The 25,656-nt window shown below is 38.5% G+C and overlaps 1 protein-coding gene and 1 long non-coding RNA gene across 8 annotated transcripts in view; one reads left to right on the forward strand and one right to left on the reverse strand.

Moving 5' to 3' along the window:
* CCDC141 (coiled-coil domain containing 141) overlaps nt 1-25,656 on the reverse strand; it is a 232,728-nt gene that overhangs the window by 42,386 nt on the left and 164,686 nt on the right. For all 3 annotated transcript variants that reach the window (XM_057301445.1, XM_003815508.4, XM_055108823.1), the window contains 7 exons: nt 25,104-25,295; nt 18,174-18,353; nt 12,335-12,514; nt 11,629-11,754; nt 9,314-9,502; nt 8,220-8,399; nt 5,959-6,108 (listed from right to left, as the gene is read on the reverse strand). In XM_057301445.1, coding sequence (XP_057157428.1) covers nt 5,959-6,108; nt 8,220-8,399; nt 9,314-9,502; nt 11,629-11,754; nt 12,335-12,514; nt 18,174-18,353; nt 25,104-25,295 — 1,197 coding nt within the window. The remainder of the gene's footprint in view (nt 1-5,958; nt 6,109-8,219; nt 8,400-9,313; nt 9,503-11,628; nt 11,755-12,334; nt 12,515-18,173; nt 18,354-25,103; nt 25,296-25,656) is intronic.
* LOC134728737 (uncharacterized) overlaps nt 1-25,656 on the forward strand; it is a 163,881-nt gene that overhangs the window by 31,714 nt on the left and 106,511 nt on the right. The gene's annotated exons all lie outside the window — the stretch shown is intronic.

Consider the following 25,656-nt stretch of genomic DNA (forward strand, 5'->3'; position numbering starts at 1 on the left):
AAGCCCCTTCTCAGGGTTAGGAATAAACAAAGCTTCTTTGCAAAGAAGCAGAAGGGAAAGAGGCTGATGCCAAGTGAGGCTGGCTTGCTATTGTTAGTCTTGACGAAGCTGGTTGAGCCAGCTTTGGCACAAGAATGTATTATTTATAAGTTTGCTGCTGTCAAGGCCAATTTGTGTGAGGGACATGGGATATTTAAAACAGAAATGCATTTAATGCATTTAAAAAGAAAGCCTTTCCTTAGAACTATGGCACATGTTTGGCCAGAAGCAAAAATATAAAATGACTGGTCAATCTCCACAATGTCCACTTCATGAATGTCATTTCTTGCCTGTCATTTTATTCACTCCAGAAAAAAAAGCTTTTTGATGCTCATATTCAGTAACAGAAAGCTGTGATGTTATCACCTCCCAGGGATGCTTCATTCAAAATCAAGAGACCCAAAAGTTCAATATTTAACCCAAATCATTTGCTACAATTATCAATTATCACTTAGGGAGGCTGAGGCGGGTGGATCACCAGAGGTCAGGAGTTCAAGACCAGCCTGGCCAACATGGTGAAACCCCATCTCTACTAAAAATACAAAAATCAGCTGGGCATGGTGGTGCGTGCCTGTAATCACAGCTACTCGGGAGGCTGAGGCAGGAGAATTGCTTGAACCTGGGAGGCAGACGTTGCAGTGAGCCAAGATTGCACCATTGCACTCCAGCCTGGGCAACAGAGCGAGACTCAAAAAAAAAAATAACATTTTTTTTTTTTTTTGTAGAGGCAGGGTCTCACCATCTTGCCCAGGCTGGACTTGAACTCCTGGGCTCCAGCAATCCTTCTACCTTGGCATCCCAATTGTAGAATATTCAGACTTAGTACTAGAGAGATTTCAGGACAAGACTTTTTGGCCTCCTTCCATTTGGCAACCACTCCCTTGTCTTCTTGTGCTTGAGGCCAGCCGCTAGTGGCTGAAAGTGGGATAACTTGGGAAGACGTGACAATTGCTCTGTCTTAAATTGTAGGTAGCAACAGGCATCAGTAATACATATTTTATCCATTTTGCATGTTTTGTGTCTTCATAATATGTTTGTTAAGTTTTGTTTTCTGAACATGATAACCATAATTTTAAACTTCAGCTCTGTTTATTGTTCAGGAAGTTTCCACAGTCATTTTGCAGATGTTAAACACCAAAATGTTAACATTTTAACCTTATGGAATGGATGCTTTTAGAGCAAATTGTAATCTTTCTTATCCTCTTACACATACCATCCAGATGGACCCAAGATGGGGCCCACTAGAGGAATGGCTGTGACTGTGAAGTCCCATGGGTTTTAATGCTATCTAGACTCGAAGTTTCCTGAGGATGTTTGTGCTTTTTTTTTTTTTCTTTTCAATAGGCAGAGTCTCACTCTCTTGTCCTGGCTAGAGTGCAGTGACGTGATCACAGCTCACTGTAGCCTCAAACTCATGGGCACATGGGATCCCCCTGCCTCAGCATCTCAAATAATTGAGACTACAGGCACACATCACCACGCTCGGCTAATTTTTAAAAATTTTTCGTAGGGCTGGGCACAGTGGCTCACGCTTGTAATCCCAGCACTTAGGGAGGCTGAGGCGGGTGGGTCACCAGAGGTCAGGAGTTCAAGACCAGCCTGGCCAACATGGTGAAACCCCATCTCTACTAAAAATACGAAAATTAGCTGGGCATGGTGGTGCATGCCTGTAATCGCAGCTACTTGGGAGGCTGAGGCAGGAGAATTGCTTGAACCCAGGAGGCAGAGGTTGCAGTGAGCCAAGATCGTACCATTGCACTCCAGCCTGGGCGACAGAGTGAGACTCAGTCTCAAAAAAAAAAAAAAAAAGTTTTTTTGGTAGAGGCAGGGTCTCACCATCTTGCCTAGGCTGGACTGGAACTCCTGGGCTCCAGCAATCCTCCTACCTTGGCATCCCAAAGTGCAGGAAACACAGGTGTGAGCCACTGCTATCTGTATTCTTATGGCTTGGTACACAGAAGCCACATTAACACATTCGTTGAGTGAATATAATGGAGTCCTTCTTAAAGAAAATAATGAATTCAGGTTATAAATCTTGAAAAATAATTATTGTCTGCACTATACCATTGTGCTGCCCTGTTGGGTGTTTTGCCGTCTGTGCAAACTCTTTCTCTGCTTCCTTTCCTGCCAGTGGGTAGCAGTCCATGGTCATTTTGTCAGTGGCAAAGCACTATACAATGTCAGGCGGTTTTAATTTTATTGCGTATGTGTCTATAGCAACACTATTCCTCTATTCTAATTTACTGCTACTAATCGACTTGTATCCCTGGAACTCATTTGACTGATTTATTCGAATTGAAAAAAGAATTTGTGCCATTAGAACATGTGACCGATACATGGAACATATATACTAAGTCCTTTTCTGCATAATTCCTGATGGGTAAGATGTTGCTACAGTGGAAAATTTCAGGGTAAGGTAAAATAATTATCTGGAAGTTCTATGTGGAAAACTTGAGAACATGGATACCAACCCGATTCTGTCATTACTATTCTTTTCAGCAAAGTAATTGTGATCTGTAATATGAGCCTCGAGTTACAAATTTCCATTAACATCATGTAAATGTAAAGGTACTTTTTTTGGTCAGGTTCAAAGAAGAAAGCATGCTTGATATTTACTTATTACATTTCTAAATGTGGATGTGTAAAGAATGATGTTTCTGTGTCATGTAATATGGCAGAGAATATGTCTACTGTGCTTTGTGTATGAACAACTTATATAGTCAGGCAAGAAAAAATATGAATTATATTCAACATTCAAGCATACAAATGTATCTTTGTGTGAAATGGGTAGGAAAAAACACAAAGTGTGGCAGTCTGAAGATTATTTTTCTAGTAGGTAGACATGAAGAAAATAAGGTTCTACAATTTCCTATGTCTTCATATGAAATTGGAAAAAAATGGTTTTTTCTCAAAGATAAAGCACAAACTATCATTCGTTGTCTCTAAGGCACATCACATTACATTTTTAAAAATTACATTTAGAACACTTTATTTTGCCTTGAGGTATTGAGTTCTTTTCTAAGGACTTTCAGTGAAGTTAAGACCATGTAAGTTAGCTACAGCACAGTCAAGAAAGAAATTTTTTTGAAATAACCAAATGAACTGTACTATTATATCAGATCATACAAACATCTTAGATATACCAGAAAATAGGGATAGAAGAGGAAAGCATAAAAAAAGAAGATATTTAACATCAGACCATGCAGTGGTTCAATGGCACTGAAATATTATGTAAATGGTGAATTCTGAGTTTAACAAATGATAAGCATGTTGGTGCCCAACAAATGAGTCTGTGGCCTGAAGTTGATCCCCTGGAACACCCTGAGCTGAAACTCTGTTGTCCTGTAGCATATTCATAACATGAAAGTCATACGCTCCTCAGTTTTCCCATCTGAAAAATGAACATACTGAACTGGACATTCTCAAAAATCCATTGCAAGTCAGAGTCTGTGAACTTTCTAACAGTACTTTAAGCACATTGAAAGTGAAACTGTGTTTAAAAATCAACTTTAAACATTAAATGCTATACTTGGTTTAGTCCTCTGGCATGTTATCTAATTTTAATTGTTTATGCAGAAAAAAATCAGTGTAACGTATCATATTTAATTTTACGTAAGTTTTAAGCAGCTATACCCAAAGACTAATAATGATAACAACAATAATAATGTCCAGATAGCAAATATTATTACCACTGTGGAAACTGCCATCTGTTTGGGCTCTGCTGTTCACAATATAAACTGGAACACACGTATTTTTATTTTCCTAAGGGGCACGGAAAATATTCCTTCTGATTATTTTCCCTTAGGCCTGTGGTGAGAAAGTCCAGGGTGTGCACACTCACTATATGTCCACAAAAAAGGAGAAGTGACAAAGACTCAAAGTTCTCAAAGGTCATTTAAATGTGAAATTGTAAGTTACATGAAAGATTAACTGGGTCAGTAGTGGAAGCAAATGGGAAGAATATCTCTCTTAAAATGTAAGAGCATGCTAAAGTGATACCTGATTCCTAAATCAAACCCGCATGTATCTGGCTGCTCATTCCTGACACGGTACAGACAATCCTGGGGCGTACCTACTATTGACAGGAAGGGAAATTTGTCATCCCGGCCGGCTGGCTCCAAACACAGTCTCATCATGAGGCAGTCCCTATAAATAGAATTCCTGCTGGAAGGGCCTGAACAGGGAGACCCAGCTTCATAAATGTCACAGCTCTACAGGGAGCTAGAAACGGAGCCAGAGGGGGCTGGGAAAACCCCTCAGCCTGCTCCATTTGCGCTTTAGCAAATGTAGAGCCCAACCATCACTGCAAAGAGGGAGGATTTTGGCAAGACAAAGGTTTACAAATAGAAGTAGAGGAGGAGGAAGAGAAGGAGGGAAAACGGGAAGAAAGGGGGAGGGGAGGAAAGAAGAGAGAAAGAGGAATAAAGAAGATCACTTTAAGGAAAGACTGTAAAGGAATAGTTTCCATAACCACGAATCCACATTTTGTAGCCTTGGGGAGACCAATGTGCTCTGACGGTTTTCCTTAACAAGACGTGATTGACGTGTAAGCAGCAGCATAGGAACCGGAAGTGGCCATTCTATCAAGTAGAGGGCAAATTACACTACCGGTTCAACCCCGAAGAGTCGACGCCTCTCTAGCCAAAAGTAACTCCCTGGAACACAAATTATGAGCTGAAACTCTACAGTCCTGTAGCACACTGCTGAAATGAACATCATTATCAGATGTCAGTTCCTGCTTCCCTCCTGTTTAACAGAATCCAAGTGGCCACTCTTGCTCTCTTCCCCTCTGGTTTTCCTTCCAGCCATGGTCCATCCTGCACCTGCCTGTGGTCTGTAAATGTGTGGCCTACAGGAAGGGCCACTTCAGAGCCAGGCCACCATTAAAGTTGAGTTATTTATACTTATTTCTGTGCTTTAATGTTGTTGGATAATATTTGATACTTGCTGGGTCTAGTTGATGTAAACTAGGCATAAACAGAAAGTGAAGAAAGTTTACTGCCTCCTTTTCCACCACCTTCTTTCCCAATGGACTTATGGCTTAATGGGCTCAGAAACATTTTGCTCTAAATGGAGATAAATCTAGAATTATGTGTACCCTTGTGTTCTGCTATCACTTCCCAGTCAAGAATGAGAACCATTGCTATCCCAATCTGTGAGTTGTTTTCTCCCAGAACAAGTAAGCCTTTCAATGGAAAGCTTAGCTAGGAGCAGGTGGTGGTTGTGATTTAGTGAATATCTAGGTGTTGTGGATTTGTTACAGTTGAGGGGGAGGAGATAGAATTAAGCATGTGGAGGTGCATGGATGTAGAAGATCACTTTGATCTGTTATTTCTTTTTTCTTGAAGAGTTGTTTGGCCAGAAAAGCCAGTCAGTTTGAGTAAATATGAAACCAGCCACTTGACCTCAGTGCTAATACTTCGTAGCCTCCAAAGCAAAGTGTCTGCTCCCTGGCCCCTGGCACCATTGATTCACCATGAGTCAATGACCCTTAAATAGAATCTCAGCAGGCTGGAGTTGGCTGCAACGAACTGGTCAATGTCACCCCTTCCTCTGGGTCCTGAAAAAGCTGTATCCACTGAAGCAAATGACTGCTATACAGGTTTGAGGGAGAAGGGGGAAGCAAAAAACAAATAAACAAAAGCAACCAAAAAAACTGTACTACTGAATTATAGGTTTTTCTATGCATTGACATCATACTGACTTCAACAAATTTGAGAGCTTGAAGTTTACTCAAACTTCCAGATCCCTGAGGTCACTCCTCAGTGGATTAAAAGAAATAAGTGAGAAGAAAGTCTCCTGATTCATTGTGTGTTTGCATGTGTGTGGGAGTGTGCACAAATGTGGACATTTAGACACATGCTTTAGGTTCAAACAGCTTTTTGGCAATGTGCCAGTTCTCACCCCTCCCACACCCACCTCATTTATCTCGTCTCTCATGGCGCAGTACTCCACACTACGGGACAGGGTCCGTTCATACTCCTCAGCTTTGGCACGCCACTTCATGCTGTCCTCCTCAAGGAGCTCCAGCTGCTGCTGTAGGTTCTTTGCAGAAACATTAGAGCAGTGCTAAAAGAGACAAATGGTGGTAACAGAGAGAAAGGACGAAACAGCAATAAGACGAGTAGGCTATTTACCTGAATTATGAAACTCATAAATGACACTTTTTAAAAAAAGAAATAGGTTCCTGATTTATTTTACCTTAAACATATTTGAACATAATTATTTCAGAAAGAAGCCCGACACCCAACATTATGGAAAAGACATTTCCCAGCTCGAATCTCTAGTGTTGAAGATTCGCTCATCACACCCAACTCCTCAGAGACGCCATTCATTATAGGGTATAATTTTTACTTCAAAAGGCATAAAATATGCATTAGAAACATTTGATTTCTGCACTATAATTTTCCTGTCAACTCGAGCCTAACCTCAGGTTCATTATGTAAGTGCTCCAATCTCAGCTCAGCACAGTGGGGCTGCCAGGGCCAAGGCCAGAAGAGGATTGGAGAACAATTTACATTATTTGCACAAAGTGAGACTTCTTGCTTTCTTTTTCTTTTAAAAATAAATGTACTAATAAAATAAACTCCTTAAAAAGAAAGCCCTTTCCTGGCAAAAAACCAATTCCATTAACAACAACAGATAATTTGTATTTCTATATCTTTCAGTTTAAAAAATACATATTTTAGATTCACTGCATTTCATATAGTTTAGTGGATATCTTACATGTATTTTAAAATAAAATGGGCCATTATGATTTTATTAATGTTATACCTATTGTTAGAGTAAACATAATCTTTTCTCCCCTCAAGTTAGAAATCTGGAAAAGGATTTTTTTGTTTTGTTTTGTTGTTGTTGTTGTTTTCGTTTTTTTGTTTTGTTTTGTTTTGTTTTGAGATGGAGTCTTATTTACTCTGTCGCCCAGGCTAGAGTGCAATGGCTGGATCTCAACTCACTGCAACCTCCGCCTCCTGGGTTCAAGCGATTCTTCTGCCTCAGCCTCCCAGGTAATTGGGATTACAGGCACGTAATACCACGCCTGGCTAATTTTTGTATTTTTAGTAGAGACGGAGTTTCGCCATGTTGGCCAGGCTGGACTTGAACTTCTCGGCCTCTTAAAGTGCTGGGATTACAGGCATTAGCCAATGTGCCCAGGCTAAAGAAGGAATTTTTTTAAATAATCAATGTCCAGTGTATTATTGATGAAAATTTGATCTGGGAATATTTCCTTCTCTTTTAGGCCTCTCTTTTGAAGTCCGACAGTGGCATCAAACAAATCCAACCAGCCCTGGCTAGAATCAGGAGGCTTGGACTCCTCCATTCTGGGCTTTTATGGGTAAGGTGGGAATTTCTGTTTGCCTCAAATTCTTCATCCATAAAATGATAGCTCTGGCCTGGATGAACTCTAAGATCTAGATGGTCTTCCAGATCTGCAATGCTAAAACAGCACTGGCCAACAAAATGTGAACCACACAAATAATTTAAAATTGTCTAGTAGTCATATCAAAAAATCAAATAAAAAGATAGAGCAAAATTAATTTTTATAATACAATAACCAACTATGTCCAAATATCACCATTTTAACATGTAAGTAATATAAAAAATACTAATGTGATTGCTTTTCATAATACCTCTTTGAAATCTGGTGTGTATTTCATACTTTGAGCTTCCTCATTTGTTGCTAAATTTCTATCAGAAATATTAGATCTGTATTTTAATTTTTTAAATTTACAGTTTCGAAAGTTGATTCCCATACCCAAATTGCTCCCAAGATACTTAAAAGTTGTCCCATAACTATACTGAAGATCAATTTTTAAATTTATATTTAAATTAATGCAAGTTAAATAAAATTAAAACTTTAGTTTTTTAGTTGCATTAGGCACACATCAAAGGCAAAAAAGTGACTGCCACACTGGACTATACAGATCTACTATATAAATACTCTTTAAAAAATTTTTTTCATGAAAATAGAGGTATTCAACAAGACTTTTACATTCAGATTTTCTACTTAAAATTTTTTCTTTTGTCAGAGGGTAGAAACGAATCACAAATAACTACCCAAATGGTTTAATTTATTTTTAAATTTAACATATACTAAGCAATCTGCCTGGTTTCTTTCATATGCTAGCCCAAGCCCCAGCTAGAACTGAGTCTAAATGATAGTGTTATTAGATGCTTACAGGCCGCTGCACTGATGAGATGATGTCAACTCCTAAGGAAAGGGCCAGTCTGTGGAGATGGTCTACACGGGCTTGCTTTTCCTGAGAGCACCGGAGGTGAACCTGCACATCATGGGCATCACCCAGTTCCTTCGGCTGCTCTACAAACTCCAGCTCTCTTGATTTGATGAGACGTCCCAGCTACAATTTAGGGCATTAACAATTAACCTGGGTTTTATATGAAGACAGATTTTTTTTTTAAGCCTAATTTCTATAGCACATTTTGCTAGCTGGTCGAAATGCTGCCAAGCCCATCTTTAAACTGTTGGCATTAGCCAAATAAATGTTAGAATGCTGCAAATCCAATGGTGGTAAAATTGAACTGCTAACGTTGTCAGTTCCATTAAAGAAGGAAACAGTCTTTTTGGTCATGACCCAAAACCTTAGCAAGATCTAGGTCTGTGCTCTGAGTAAATTTAGAGGCTATTTTAAAGGGATATTAATTAATATTCCTCCATCTTATGTTAATAGAGACCATAACTATGAAGTTTTTGTAAAAATGCCACCAACAAATAGCACTCCATGATGTCAGGTACCTGAAGTGCAAAAAAAAAAAAAAAAAAAAAAAAATCTAACTTGGTTTTCGCCCTCAAAGAGCCTAGAATTGAATTGGGGCGGGGGGGAGGGGGTGGGCGGGAAGCTATGCTTATCAAAAAGTAATTAAGAATCAAGATAGTAAAATGCAAGACATGTGGAATACACAATGAGCTGTAGGATTTTTGAAGAGAGAGAAATCATTCCAAGTGAGGTAGGATTGTTGGAAGGAGGTATAGGATTTAGATAAGAGGGAGGAGAAAGACAGACTTGTCAAATAATGGCAGCCTGAGAGTCAAGGGTTGGAGTTAGGGATGTGTGCATCATCTCTGAGGGACAAAGAGCTCAGTTTGGCTGGAACAAAAGGAAGAATAGGAACATAGTGAGAGAAAAGATAGGGGCCAGATTGTGTAAACTTCTGATACTAGAAGACACAATTTGGCCTTTATTTATTATATAATTCATTTTTAATTGCATAGTTTAAAACTCAGGATTTTTCAGACATCCCTTCTAAGCCTTACCTCTTCCTTGACTTGATGGAACTGGACCACCTTGTACAGGATATCCTCGTAATCCTGGATTCTCTCTTTCTGTTTTTGATGGAAGTGAATAAGGTCCTTCAGTTGTTGAGACTTTTCTTTTACAGGGGCTCCTTTGCCAGTTAACTCCTCTGATTCTTTCATAATGTACTGAACCTCATCATTCAATTGCTAAAACATTGAAAGCAATAAAAAGATCTTGCTATTAAAGAACTTTTTTACTTTACAACTGACAATATAAAGGTCTAAACAATGAATCACTCTTTCATTTGTTAACAAATACTTATTATGAATGACCCCACCCTCCAAAATATTTGGGCATTGTGCTGGATGATAGAGATATGTTTTTCTATACTCACCTGAGAAATTTACAAAAAAAAATAGCATGAGCAATGCAACAAAGGTTTCAAAGCTAGGTGGAAAAACAAAGTCATACATTTCTATGGCATACCAAATATTCTATTCATCTGTTAAGTAAATGTATTTTAGATATTTTATGCAGCCCCATGATTATCTCTGATATTTAATACAGACTAGAATCAGGTGGTATGGTAAAAACACCATGAGAAGATGGGTGTAAAAATATATCAGGGGAATAACTTGTGCTCTGTGATAAAAGAATGATCAGAATGAACCACCAGCTGAACAGCATAGTAGATAGACTGCTTCAAAAGCGGTCATCCCATGATCCACAAATAGCCATCACATGTAAGGAGGGATAAACTGCCTTGCCTTTCACCCAGCATTGCTCAGATAATCCAGATTCTGGAATAGAATTTGCAAAAGGGGCATACTTTAAAGAGAATGCTACTATAGGCTTGGCACGGTGGCTCACGCCTGTAATCCCAGCACTTTGGGAGGCCAAGCAGGGTGGACCACCTGAAGGCAGGAGTTCAAGACCAGCCTGGCCAACATGGCAGAACCCTGTCTCTACCAAAAATACAAAAATTAGCTGGGTGTGGTGGCACACACCTGTAATCCCAGCTACCCCAGAGGCTGAGACACGAGAATCACTTGAACCTGGGAGGCGGAGGCTGCAGCAAGATAAAATTGTGCTACTGCACTCCAGCCTGGGCAACAGAGTAAGACTCTGTCTCAAAAAAAAAAAAAAAAAAAAAAGGAAAAGACAGTGAGAGAAAGATAGAGAATGCTACTATAATTTCAAGTGTAGATCTTTTGTATGAAAGGTAAAAGTAATGGAAATGATTTAGACTAAGGAGATAATTTTCAGAAGAGTGACCTAAAAAGGGTCTTCCAGTTCAAGCATTTGGGCATTAAATATATGTGCATCACAGTGACAGGGCTAAAGAAGTGTGACAATGGTCCTGATTTAGAGGAACTTACACGTACATGCAAACGTGCACACAAACAAAATGCATATAAGCAGATAACACAGGGTGTATTAAAGAGCCTAATATAGGCCAGTCACATTTGCTGAAAGTTTTAAAAGAGTTTGCTGTGGATTACAATGGTGGGTGTGTTTGTGTGTAGCAGGCGTGGTGGTTATACTTACATTGGTTTTTGTCTTAAAGGAACCTACAATTAGATATTCCCTAAAGGAATCTTCAATATTCTGATTCTGGGATTCTTTGAAGCCCACATTTATGAAGCAGTGACAGCTAGAAACACAGGTATCTAAATTTTGCAGCAAAGCATAAGAATCCAGGCAGAAGTATAATGTGACTAGCAGCTGGCAATTTTTGGCAGTTGTGTCACATTTTGGAGAGGCAGGAGGTGGGGAAATAGGGACTGCGTTAAGCAGTTAGGGTCAGGAACATGACTCATGGTTTTATTGCTCATATCCTGAAAGGTGGAGTGGAGGGCACAGCAAAATTCCTGGGGTGATGGTACGTGCCTGGGGTGCTGGTGGGTGAGGACAGTGACATAACAGTGGTCACCTCAGGGACCCAGGGCAGCAGAGCCTCTGGGTCCGAGGTTGCCCATCCTTGTTCTGAGATGTCTCAATTTAAAACACCTCTGCACTCCCAAGGAAAAGAATTAGAGTGAAAATATAGGATAAATATATTACTAGTTTAATTAGCCATGTGAATTTTAAAAATATAATATAAAAATCTATTTAGGACATTTTGTAGCCCTAATGCTGGTATATCATCAAATTCAAAAGAAAGCAGGAAAAAAGTAAGAAAAATGTCTCTACAGTGGATTTTTAGACATGCAATACTTTTGTTTAAAAAAATAGAAATTCACCAGCCTGTTACAATTAATCAGGCAAACTGCAACCAAACAGTTTTAAGTATTTTTTCCATTCATCCAAATCCAGCAATATATTTCTTCACCTGGAACTGAGGCTTCATGTCATTCCATTTTTGTCGTAGATCTAAAATGAACTGGAGGCTCCCTCCGAGGTCAAGTGCAGACACAGGCATAAGTGCTTCCTGAAGAAGTTTTAAGTTGTGAGAAGTCTGAAATAAATATTGGACAGTTACACATGCATTTTCTTTGACTTCTCCAGCAAATTTGATCATTCTAGGTATGACGCAGAGTGTGATCAAATTTTTCAAACCCCATGAAAACACTCAGGATGTGGCATGAGCTCAGGGTTCTAAACCACCAAGGAGTAAGGCCCTTGGTTTCTGCTGCCTTTTTTGGTTTTATTGTGGTAAAATACACATAACAAAAGTTACCATGTTTACCACTTTGGGGTGTACAGTTCAGAGGCATGATATTTAATACATTCACATCAATGTGCAATCAACATCACCACCATCCACCTCCAGAACTTGTTTATCATCCCAAACAGAAACTCTGTACCCATTAAACAGCTCCCCATTCCCTCCTTCTCTCTCCCAGTCCCTGGTAACCTACATTCTGCTTTCTGCCTCCATGAGTTTGACTACAGGGACCTCATTTATAAGTGGAATCACACGATATTTATCCTTTTGTGTTTGGCTTATTTCACTTAGCTAGTGTTTTCAAGGTTCGCTCATGTTAGCCTGTGTCGGAATTTCATTCCTTTTCACATCCCATTGTTCCTTGCCTCACCTTTTTAAGTTGCTCTTTGAATGCCGCCCACTGCTGTTTTCCAGGCTTGCTTTCCGTGGCTTTAAGCTGCCATGCCAGCCGAAGGAGGCTAAGTTCTTCCCGTTCTGCTTTCTGGTTTTCCATGGTGTTCTTCATGAGGTACACTTCATTTTTCACATCTAATATCTCGTTCTCTTTTGCCTGTTAAATTAATAATTCATATAATAGCTTTTCTTTCCCAAGAGATACAGCTTTTTGTTGTATATAACTATTTTACGAGGCAAATTCTTTATCACAACCAAAGCAGAAGATGGTTCTAACATCCAAGCAAGTCCGAAATCCCTGCGCAGAGGCACAGTTCAGCTCTCGGAACCACACGCTGTGCTTAGACATCCGGTCCCGAGTTCTTCAAGACCCAAGGGGTGTTTGAATTCCTACCTAGGGTCTGGTTATTTCCTGGGGTTTGAAAGATTATTTAATGAGCAGGGGATCCATAATTTTTGAAGTGAAGATTTAAAAAATGCGTATACCTATACGCATTTTAAGTATACTCCATCTTTTATTTTAACACGCTCATTGGAATACGTCAAAATATCAGTATCAAGGCATAGGAGGGGACGGATTGTTCTGGACTGTTTTGTTTTTTCTTTAAACTATTCCATTGTATACATTGCAATTATTTTAAATGTCCTTTGCTGTTTCTCAAGTTCCTCCATTTTGTGAGAACTGAAATGAGTCTGTATCTCTGTATCCAGAACTACATCATACACCGGAAGCACAGTATCTAAAATCAAAGATTTCACTTCCCAACTTTCAGATGTTCTGCTTGACTGGTTTGAAATCTTTTAAACAATGGTTTGAAACAAGGGGAAATTCAATTAGAGGTAAAATGATAATAAGAGCAAAGAGTAAGACTATGCGTGCTTTATTTCTGTAGAAATATTTTAAAAATGCACAGGAACATTCATTTGGCGAAACAATTCTTATGTTTTTTACTTTAATAGCCAGGCTTTCTCAATAAATCTTCAAATTTCTATCATCTCAATGACAGCAATTGACAGTATCATAAATACTTAACAGGATATTTTAAAGATAGGCCATTTTATTTTAAAATTATTTTAAATGATATTGATATTGCACACTTATATTTTTATGTTATTTTACACATTATAAAGTGGCAACTCCAAAAAATATATATATCTGTAGGTCCTAAATGAGATTTCCCCCATGAACTTAAGAATCTAGTAATAAAATGTTATATTCCCTCATTATTAATAATGATACATAATAAATTATGAAAGATATTAGACAACTACAGCAGAATTCACCCCAAATTATACTTTTATCATATTATAAAATTATCTTTCAGATATTTTAAAGAAATGATTAACCAGAATGTAATGTATTGTATAATTTAATATAAATTTTGAAACTGCAGCATGCCAATGACAACTTTAATCAGAAGGATATGGTGGTCTGAGTGAGGTCTAGAGAAAGGAGAGCTAAAGTAGGATTCGTAGATGTCTAGCTAGTAGGATCTGTGAAAAGTGATCATGTATTTGGCAGACGAATATTTTGGCCACTCAAGAAGATTGAATAATTTGCCTGAGGTCTAATTAGTAAACACAGTACTCATTTTACTTCTGTGTAGGACATGGAAAATGTTTGCCATAATCCAGTCTAAACAGGTCACTAAAGCATTCATTTTTCGTTTATATTCATGCACCATGAATGGTTTTCTAATGTCTTGCTTTTCAGATACCTTGATAATAGGAAGGCTGTATCCCAGATAGCATTCTTGGTATCGGCCATTATAAATTAATAAATTAGCACTTTCATCAAGATGTCTGCCATAATTTGGGCCTGAATCAGTTTCTCTGATCTTAATGATTTTTAGATGAACTGAAATTTTTTCTATTTCTGGCTTGAAAATATGAGCCACGACAACCCAATAAAGAACAGAACACTCAACTGAATATACCAGCTGGCCTCTGCCTTCTTAGCAAGCAAACCAGTCACCATGATTCAACAATAATGTTTGTTTAAAAGCCTAGTGGTCCAAAAGATATAAGAATAAAAAAAATTGTTTTACTTACTGTACCAACAATTTCATCTCTCCAAATGTTGCTAACCAATAAATTTCCTTAGTACGTGGGCTTTAATTTTATCAATAAGGAGGAACTTATTGATATGATAGTGGTAAAGACCTTAGGGTAGAGTGACCGTGTTTATGACATCAAGATAAAAGACCACCAAAGCACAGTAGTAAAATATATGCTATTTCTGGGAGATCTAAGTGGGCATTGAATATTATGATAACCTAAGTTTATTTAGATATAGATACAAAATATAATTTGGAATAAGTTATTGTTGCAGATCTTTAAAAAAAAATCTGACTGTACAATCTTAAACATTCTAAATAAGTAACAAAGGACTTCTGAGTAGAATGGGGTAGCCAGTGGCAGAGCAGTGCTTTTGCTTAGAATACCTAGAAAAGCTGGGTAAAATGCAGAAGGAATCCATTTGAAGGAAGCAGAGAACTGGTCAGACAACCGGAACTAGAGAGGCTGACTCCAGAGAGGGAAGAACCTGACAGGGGTGAGCTCACCTATCATCCCAGGGGGATTTCCCAATTCTGTGCAGACAGGAAACTGATAATGGAGACTTCCCTGGAGCCGAGAAAACACCAGAGATTTTGGCAGATACTTGGAGGGCTTCAAGCACAATGATCTTCTAAAGACATTGACAAAATACCAGGGGTATATCGGGCAGTGGATTAAAAAACCTAAGCAAAAGGCCTCTGAAAAGCAGAGTGGAGTTTTTCAGCAGACTACCCAAACAAAGATTGGAGTTTGTGACCTGCCAGGGGCAGAGACCTCAGAGAAAGCACTTGGCTCTCAGTACAAAACTCTGGGAGCCTGAGGGGACAGGACTACACTGCAAACACAACTCTGCCAGCTTCTGATTGGCTTGAGTGATTGCCCACCAACGCCTGCCTGGAGAAAGAAGGGTGACCCTTTCTAGAAGAAGAAAACACCATCTGCTGATCCTCCAATTTTTTATACATAATGTCTGGTATTTGATAAATATTCGCTAGTTCTGCCAAGAAACAGGACTACAGGACTGGAAACCAAGAGAAAAATTAGACAACAGAAACAGCTCCAGATCGGCCGGGCGCTGTGGTTCATGCCTGTAATCCCAGCACTTTGGGAGGCGGAGGTGGGCAGATCACTTGAAGTCAGGAGTTTGAGACCAGCCTGGTCAACATGGTGAAACCTCGTCTCTACTAAAAATACAAGTACTAGCCGGGTATGGTGGCGGGCACCTGTAATTCCAGCTAATCGGGGGACTGAGGCATGAGAATCGCTTGAACCCAGGAGCTGGAGGTTAAAGGGAGCTGAGATCGCACCACTGCACTCCAGTCTGGGTGACAGAGCGAGACTCCATCTAAAAAAAAAAAAAAAGAAAAGAAAAGAAAAGAAAGGAAAGAAAGAAAGAGCTCCAGATCCAAATGTTGTAGCTAGCTGATGAACACTTTAAGTGCCTAGGGTTAATATAGTTCAAGAAAGTATTGGAAAGATGGGAAAAGAGCAGACAAGAAACAGAATTTCATCAGTAATTTAATAAATAAAAGTACCGACTGTAGATTCCAGAACTAAAATTTCTGAAATGAAGTTAGTAATAAAAAGGTAGACAAAATTACGCAGTTTGAAAGTATTTGAATTCCCTTAGGTAAATCAGAAACATACATAATCAACAGATGGGAGAAGACTGATTGAACCATGTAAAAGTATGAGAGAGAGACAGAGAGATAGATAGATGATACATGTGCCAAATGTTCTAAATGAAAAATAATTTTTCTTTTTTTTGCAGTAAAGCACCTAGATCACATAGGTACATGGGCAAATTGCTTAGCAAGTTTTCTTTAGTGCTTAAGAATCATGTTGAATAAATTAGAATCAGCTAATGCATATTTTATTTCCAAGTAGGTTTATCAAGAATGGTCTTCAAACAACAAAAGTTGAAACAAGATAAAGAGAAAATTGCAGCTCCAAGTAGATGAGGGTAGTTAGAACCTAACTCTTCCAAATGAATTCAGGCTCCAGACTGAGATTAATCACATCCCAGGTACAGAGAAAATTGCAGCTGTCAGTTATCTTTGAAAATCTACAGAAACTAGAAGAGCCATAAAATTAGAGAACAGAAAATGCCCTGATTTTCAAAAGGAGGAAAGGATGGACTACACAATTTACAGATTGGTAAGCTTCACACTGAAAATCAGTGCAATAAGTTCATTACTTATCAAGCACTTTGTGAGCATTTTGGAAAGAATGCCTTGATCGCTAGGAGCCAACCTGATTTATGTCAAATTGTCTATGTCATTGATAAGATACTAGGTAGGTAAACCTTCTTTTGAGCAGTTTATTTGAGAAAGTCTCCCATTATAGACTTAATACAAAGATTATGAAGTAGTGGCTGAATGAAGTACTATTGGGAATATTCATGATTATTTTAAAAACTGGTTTAATCAATAGACTGCTTCATGAACTGGAATGCCAATCTGCCCTTTAGGCATTTATATTTAAGAACTAATTGCTGCCATAGAAAGCTTACTTGTCATATCTACAGAATTAAACCCAAGACAGATGGCTAATATACTAGATAGGTTCAAATTAGTTTAGCAAGATGGGATCATGTGTGAAGTCTAACAAAATAAAATTAAAGAAGAAAAAATATAAAGGCCCACATTTGTATAAAAAAGGTAAATGGCTGACACAGGTATAATATGGGAGAGACATGGTTTGACAGAAGCTGCAATAAAAATATTATGAGAGTTTTGTTCTATCACAAGCTTAATATGTACCAGCAAAGTGAAACTACTGCTAAAAATGTTAGCATAATTGTAGGTCTCATTAGTGAATAATAATGTCCAGTTTACTGTACTCTGTGTTGCACCTGTAGTTCACTTTTTGGTTACATTTAATGAATGATCTTGACAAACCATAGAAAATCCTGAGAAGGGGGGATCAGCATAGAAAGAAAAATAAAGCTCCTTCATAAATGATGGAAAGGATTTTTAATGCTGCAGAAAAAACTCAGACATAGCAACTGTTTTTAATGTTGGAAGGACTTTCATGTGTAAGAGAAATTAAATATGAATACTTTTTGTCCCTGTGTAGCTACAGATGATTAGGAGTAGATACGGAAACAGATATATTTAACATTGAAAAAAAAAAAGGTTTCTAGCAGCTGGCATTCTCCAACAATGAAATGAGCAGTTTCATTAGGAAAATACTTGAGGTATTGAAAGAGAAGTGGACTATCTTTTAAGTATCCTACAGGGAATTTTATATGGGTTATGGGTGGATATAAGGATTCTAAAATATTTTACAGATATAACTCAAGACAGTTAAAGGTTAGGGTATTTTTCTAAATGCAATGGATCTTCACTACAAAGAGATCTGCTATGGTAAGAAACTCTTCAAAAGAAGATTCATCTTAGAAGTTGTCTTTAGCCTCTAGAAATTTTGAAAGGACCTTGTTGCATGCTTTCAAAATAACACAGAACTTTTGGGTGGACTTCTGAGGACTCTATTTAATAACAACAATGTTGCATTTGGATTACAGTCACTTTCTTCTTAATAGTTAAAACAGCCTTCCTGTTATAAACTAACCAAAGTTCTAGGCCAAGCAAGCATTTAAATGTTGGGCTTCAGGACTGGTCTAGGTTGAATGAAGCTAAAGAGAACTCCCTAGGAGAGAACTGCTGATTAATAGACAGCTGAACCTTTGAAATTATTATTTTGACTTTGATGAGTAATCCCTGCAGAAGGTGTGATCCATTTAATGCCATTCTTACCATATTTATTAAATTAAGGAACTCAAGCCCTAGATCTTGTGTTATAAAACTCTTCTTTAAAAATAGCTGCCACTGCTTCTCAGCCGAGTCAGAACAATGCTTGGCTTTAGCATCATCCTGCTCCTTCTGAGGGATTTCGGTTTCATAAAATTCTTTTAAGCTCTGAAACTGCATCTCTACCTAAAAAAGAAAAAAGAGAGTTAAGAACACTTAAACACATTTTTTTAAAGAAAAAGAACAGTAGATTCCAATAAAAACCTATATAAAACCTAAAACTACATTTTCTGAATTTTTAATTTGTAAACATATTTATTTATTTATTTATTTATTTTTAGAGATAAGGTCCTTTGCTCTGTCACACAGGCTGGAGTGCAGTGACACCACCATAGCGCACTGCAGCCCCAAACTCTTGGGGTCAAGCGATCCTCTCTCCTCATCTTCCAAGTATTAATGGCTAAAAACTACAGACTATAGGCACCCGGCACCAGGCCTGGCTAATTTTTTTTTTTTTTGGTAGAGACGAGGTCTTGCTATGTTGTCCAGGTTGGTCTCGGACTCCTGGGCTCAAGAGATCCTCCTGTCTTGGCCTGTCAAAGTGCTGGGATTACGGGCATGAGCTGCCAACCCCAGCCCATTTTCAGAATTATTTAAATAATTATTGAATATTTTCAACTTATTGAAAAGATTCAAAAAATCTATTTGGATTGCTGATTGTTTGGGTAGAACACTGAGCTGACAGGTTTAATAAGCATAAAAACTAATTATTGAAGCCAAAATCATATTTATAAATTCTGTGTTTGTATGTTTTTCAATTTGGGACAATTTATGTCAAAGACCTGTGTGGTTTCATTTAAAGCCAAGTTTTATAATTCAGAAGAAAGATGCATACATAGAATCAGACGATACAAATCAGTAAGAAATACAGGCCAGTGAAAGATTATTAGTAAATCACAATTTACTTCTAATCAGCAATAAACCAGAATAAAAAAGTATAAATAATTACCAATTTTCTGCCAAAGTATAATATTAAACTGCCTTCAAGAGCTAATCTCTTATTAAGGTAAATTACTATGCCTCCCTGGAATTATATTTTCTCATTTGCTAACCAATGTAAGCAATATTAGATCATTTTAAATCACTCCCCTTGATCAGAGTTTATATAAAATCAAATGTGTCTGTAGACCTACAGATTAATATGTAATTGGATGATGTAGAAATAGTAGAAATTATTTGACACAAGTTTGTATGCATTTTCAATAATACTAATGGCTGACAGGACCAGACTTAAATAGCTTGTAACTCCCAAGAGCAATCTAAACAGGGTAAGAAATTTCAGGCAATGGTTAGTCACTATATTTTAAAGATTTTCACATTTTTCTTAATTTAACTGAACTTTATAGGAGAGCCTGCAAATAGCTCTCAGAAACAGAAGCTCTCTCCTCATTTCCATATTCCATTTATACATGCCTCTATGTTTTGCTGATGCTTGTTCCCTCAGCCCAGAATGATCTTTCCTCAATTTTCTTATCTTATTTATCCTTCACGAGCAGTTAAAATGCTACTTCCTCCATGGAGCCTTCTAAGATGCCCTAGTAATAATTAACTATTTTGGGGGGTACTCAAAAATAGCTCTAGGAGAAAGAGAGCCATAATCAAATTATTACAACACAAAGACACATATACAGACAATATTATGGGCACACTCCATATAGAGACCACCAACTCTATATGGAGTAAATAGGGAAGAGCTTCCCAAAGGAAGTGACGTTTGATCTGTGTCTTGAGAAATTGTCCACAGTGAGAAGGCGTCAAAGGGGATCCCAGATGGGAGGGATAACTTGTGTAAAAGTGTGAAACACTAGCTGTGAAGACACTCGCTGATTCAGAGGACAATACATGATCTTAGTGTGAGTGAAGTACAGGTTGCACAAGCTGAATGGTAATAAAGAGACAGAGGGATATTCGTGCTGGGATAAAACTGGCCAGCAGGTTTCAACTTGTTTCCTGCTGTAACCAATATAACTGAGATACATTCTCATTAGGTTGAAACTACCGATAGATGAGTCGGAATCAGCATGGCAATCATCAGGGCTTCAATAAGATCATCCATTATAGGCTGGGTGTCAATATTATGGGCAGTCAGTTATGTGCAATTCTCAAAACATAAACTTTAATTCATCCTTCTTTTCCAACTGTTCAAAAAAGCCTCCTTGAATGCAAATGAGAACCATATTATTATAGAAATTCCCTTAACTCTGTACTAGTTGATTTAGGTGAATTAATGATAAGCTTTAAGACTTTATTCATTTGTGATAAAAGTTATTTGCAATTGCTTTATTACACTTGTCAAATTACCTGAATTTCAGGAGGTAATGTGATCAGATTTGCCTTAGAATGGCTTTTGTTTTGGCTGCAAAAAGAAGGGGAGTGCGAAGGGGGAAATATAGGAGGCAAATTGAGCAGGCAGAAGATGATGTCATTAAGCTGGATAAGAGATGATGACAGCCTGAACCGAGGAAGTGATGGTACAAGTGCCGAGAAAGGGGAGTTCAGAAATCTTTTAGGTTGGCTCAATAAACAGATATGGGAGAGCATGGCCTTTGAAATAGAAAAAACAAAAGGGAAAGAATTGGGGATTAAACTTCAGCTTTGATGTTTGCTAGTGCTTGATCTTGCACACCTCACCCCTCAGATCCTCAGTTTCCCACATTTACAAAATGGGGATCATAGTAACTAAAACATAGGGTGTTATAAGAATTAAATAAAATCAGGAATGAAAAGCACAGTACCTAGTACAAAGTAAATGCTCACTGAGAAAGTGATTAAAAGAGACATAGAAGCTTCTACATAGGATTCCTGAAAGGATGGTGGAGTCATTAACCCAATGCCAAAATACAGAAGGAAAAGCATATTTGAGGAAAAGACACCAGCTGTGTTTTGCTGAGTTGGAGGAGCCTACAGGATACATAGCTAACTGAAAGCATTGGTTTGGAGCTCATGACAGTTGGGGCTGAGGAACCACTTTTGAGTTATTGGTGAAGAAACCATAGGCAGGAATGTGGTTTTTGTAGAAAAAGTGGGTACAATGTGCAAAAGAGAGGGCACAGGCAAGAATTCTATGACCCACCACGCTTTAAGAACAAAAAAGGAAAGTGAATTAGGAGAAAGGAGAAGGAACAGACAAAGAAGTAGACAGGATTATTCCACTTATGTGAAATATCCAGAAAAGGCAAACCTAGAGACACAGAAAGTAGTCAGTACTTGCCTGAGGCTGGGGGTGGGAGCCAGGACTGACTAAAAATGTATGCCAGTGCTCTTCTGGGGATGATGGACATATACTAAAACTGGAGTGCTATGGTGGTTGCATGATTCTATAAATATAGGAAAAATCATTGCATTATGAAATATGTGAGTTTTATGCTATGTAAATTTTACCTTAGTAAATCTGTTCTTTCAAAAAGGAAACCCAAAGGAGGTGAGAGTGGGTAACTGGGTCAAATAAATACTGCAGAAAGATTAAGAGGATGAAGACTGAAAATATACCACTTAATTTGTCAACCAGTAGGTAGCTTAAAAGAACGTTTTTAATGGAGTGAAGAGGTCGCAAGTGGAAGGGTTGAAACAGGAATAAAGCGAATTGCAGTGGGACAAGGACAGGATGAGCAAGTAGAGGTGGGGAATATCTTCTTCCCATTTCAAGAGTCCAAATTTGAGCCTGGGCATCATGAAGAAACCCCATTTTTACAAAAAAAAATACAAAAAAATTAGCTGGGCTTGGTGGCACATACCTGTAGTCCCAGCTACCTGGGAGGCCGAGGTGGGAGGATCACCTGAGCCTGGGGAAGTCGAGGCTGCAGTGAGCTGTGATCATGCCACTGCACTCCAGCCTGGGTGACAGAGTGAGACCCTGTCTCTCTCTCTCTCTCACACACACACACGCGCGCGCGCGCACACACACACACACACACACACACACACACACACACACACACCAGTCTACATTTGAAGGGAAATAAAATGATGGAGTGGTAGCCTTGGTGAGGGCAAGACTATAAGGACATCACTGTAGAACAAAGGAAAAGAAGCAATGGAAAAGAAACCTGTTAAAAATTAGAGGATGGCCAGGTGTGGGAACTCACACCTGTAATCCTAGCACTTTGAAAGGCCAAGGCGGGTGGATCACCTGAGGTTGGGAGTTCAAGACCAGTCTGACCAACATGGAGAAACCCCTCTCTACTAAAAATACAAAAATTAGCCGGGTATGGTGGTGCGTGCTTGTAATCCCAGCTACTCCTGGCTGAGGCAGGAGAATCACTTGAACCTGGAAGGTAGAGGTTGCAGTGAGCCAAAATCGCGCCATTGCACTCCAGCGTGGGCAACAAGAGCGAAACTCTGTCTGAAATAATAATAATAATAATAAATAAAATTTTAAAAAATAAAAATTAGAAGATGATTGCTGGAGCTAGATGCTGAAGGACGTAGGAATATTCAGGAAAGAACTAATCACAGATTTGTGCTGAACAGGAGCAAAGACTTTAGTTTATTGGAACCCATGGAGGACAGGTGAATATGTCAACAAGTTTGGAAGTCAAGGCCATTATTCTCAATGGCTTCATTTTTTTTTTCAGTGACATATGAGTTAAGAACATTGGATGAGATTTAGGGATAGAAACTAAGGTGAGATGCTTGAGAATTGCTACCAAATGGGAGCCAACTAGGGAGCATATGGGAGACCCAGCTGAAGCAGAGGCCCGTGCATTTGTAACCGGGCCAATCAGCACAATTATATGATTTTCCACTGGAGCGTCTGGAAGCTTGGAAGGAAAGGCTGAGTAAACAGAGTATTGAATTGATCTCGTATTGGGAGTTGGCAGGGTTAGTCAGGGTGGCGGGCAGGGAGTTGAGGGGATGGAGGATGGAAAGGAAATGAGTAACCATTAGCTGGTGAGGAAGAAAGGAAAGCCAGAGGAGGAGTGAAGTAATGTACGGGGAGCATTGCCAGGATTGGAAGGATGGAAGACTCTGCCAGGTAGGAAAACAGATTTAGCAGAAAATAGAAAGCAGGAAGCTAAAATGTTTTGATTAAATTGTTGTTTGCAAAGCTAAGCCTCCTGGTCCAAAGGCCAGAGTGGATCAAAGTTGATGCTTAAATGAAAGCTAAGGAGGTTCATTTTCGGCAATGAAGATGCAGAAAGCAAGCACTTCTTTGTAGCTTCTCTACCATTTCATGTCCTGCATTATAATATTCATCAACAAGATAATTCTGTCAGTTGGGAATAGTTTGGAACTTGCCAAACCACAAGAGTTTAGGGTCAAGAACTAAAAAGAACACAAAGGATAAATGCTTGAGGGGATGAATGCACCATTCTCCATGATGTGATTATTACACATTGCATGCCTGCATCAAATCATCTCATAAATATATATACCTATGTATCCACAAAATCAAAAATTAAGAAAAAAGAAAATAAAGAGAAAAAGCTAAAAAGAAGTCAGAAAGGACAAACAGTTGAGTAAAAATGTAGAAAAGGATGCAGTGGTGAATTGAGAATATTATAAAGGAATTGGATAGAGGAGAGATGTGCCGGCAGGACAGTGGTGGTGAGAGGTAAGAAGGAAGGTGTTGAGAAGGTAAAGGTGAGAAGATGGAAAAAATCAAGCACATACTTATCTTGGGTTGGCTCTACCCCTGAGTGAACCCTACTGGCTCTGCCTCCCACTAAACCAGCACCCATCTGCCTGAAGAGGAGCGTGATCTACATTTGCATGGGGATTACTAGGATTGGGGTTAAATAAACTGGGAAAATAAAATAGGGCTTTTCTATTACTGATGACAGCTTCAAGAAGCAATGACCTTTGAGATGGAATCCAGTGTACTAGAGGGAATATTAGAGGTCATCTAGTATAACCAGACAAAATAAGGCCCCAGAAGAAGCTCTGAGGGGTAACATATGAAGACACATCACACAAGGCAGATTCGAGACTGAACCCAGAGGCCTGTAATTTCCAATTCTGTGTATTTCAAATGAACCACACTAACTGCTAAGGTATTCAAAAAGATCCATGGTTTAGAAGATGACTGTTTTGAAATAATTTTGTTGTATGTTTAGGATATTGTAAATATTTGTAGGACGTAGTAAAAATTATTCCAATATAACCAGTTTGTTTATTTGTGCATATACCACAGTATCCACATGCACAAATTTATATGATTTTTAATACAACAACTTATTTTTTGAGCCTTTGTATGCTGCCTTGAAGAATGTGAAAAAAAAAAAAAAAAACCCAGAATCTCGGGACCCCAAACTCACTATGACCAAGGGAAAGTTAAGCTTGGGAACTGGATCACACACACAAAAACTGCTTTGCTTTTGTTTCCAAACAGATAACTGTAATTTTACAGCTTTATGTCATAGCCTCTACTCCCTCTTTTCACATGTTTACTTTATCTTATGTAAAATATAGATTTACTAGGTGTGCAACAATGCATAATTTACTTTTTCCCCATGTAAAAATGTAGGTTTTCACATGTAAAATGTAGATTTGCTGAGGCTAATCAGAGCCTCACAAGAATGTAACCAGCTGCCTCACTGCCTATCCTCCCTCCTTTTTGTTTTCCTTGTGCTTGCCCTTTCTCCTTTAAATACTGAAGTTCCCCAACCCCCCTTTGGAAAACGCACAGGTCACAGGTGCTCCTGGGATTTTAATTTTTTCCTAGGCATATCTCGACCTTGGCTAAATAAACCTTTATAGATTGAGAACTGCTGCAATCACTCTTTGGTTTACAAGAATACAGGGCCTATAAGTGAGCCCACGCACAGGGGTAGAGGATACGGACCTACCCACCAAGGCAGAGCATATATCCCCACAGAAAGCAAGGACATGGGCAGTGGCCACCTTGCTGAAGAAGGTTAACACATAGTACCATACCTCCTCTGATGACTTCAGAAATGCCACGTAAGTTTGCAGGACTTGCGATCTATAGTCAATGCTTTGGCCAAATAGGTTTAATTCTTCTGCTAGCCATCTAGCTTTAGAGGAAAGTGATACCATTTCATCAGATACAAATTCATTTTTCTCCATCATGGTTTTTGCAGCTGCTTCTAATTCATGTGATGTCTCCTGTAAAAGCAAAGCACTGGAGGTCAGAAACTGACAGGGGAATCATGAACATTCACGTTTCATTATCTTCTGCATATCCATCAATTATGATCACTAATTGAACTTATACCAAGAATCTCCTCAATAAAGAAAGACACAACTTCCAAAATTCTAAAAAAAAAAAAAAAAAAGGGGCACTTTAGAATGAAAATCATTTCAAATTCTTCTTGGTTCTATCAGCTATACTTATTTTGAGCACTCTATTTTCTGTGTCACAAATTAAAGAAAGGTTGTTTGGTATGAAAGGTTAGAAATGTTTTAAATAATTTAAATGAAATAATTATACATGAGATAGCTATTTGAAATTTAACAATACCTCCAG

This window comes from Pan paniscus, chromosome 13 (assembly GCF_029289425.2).
Source record: "Pan paniscus chromosome 13, NHGRI_mPanPan1-v2.0_pri, whole genome shotgun sequence".
In the NCBI taxonomy this organism is placed as follows: domain Eukaryota; kingdom Metazoa; phylum Chordata; class Mammalia; order Primates; family Hominidae; genus Pan; species Pan paniscus.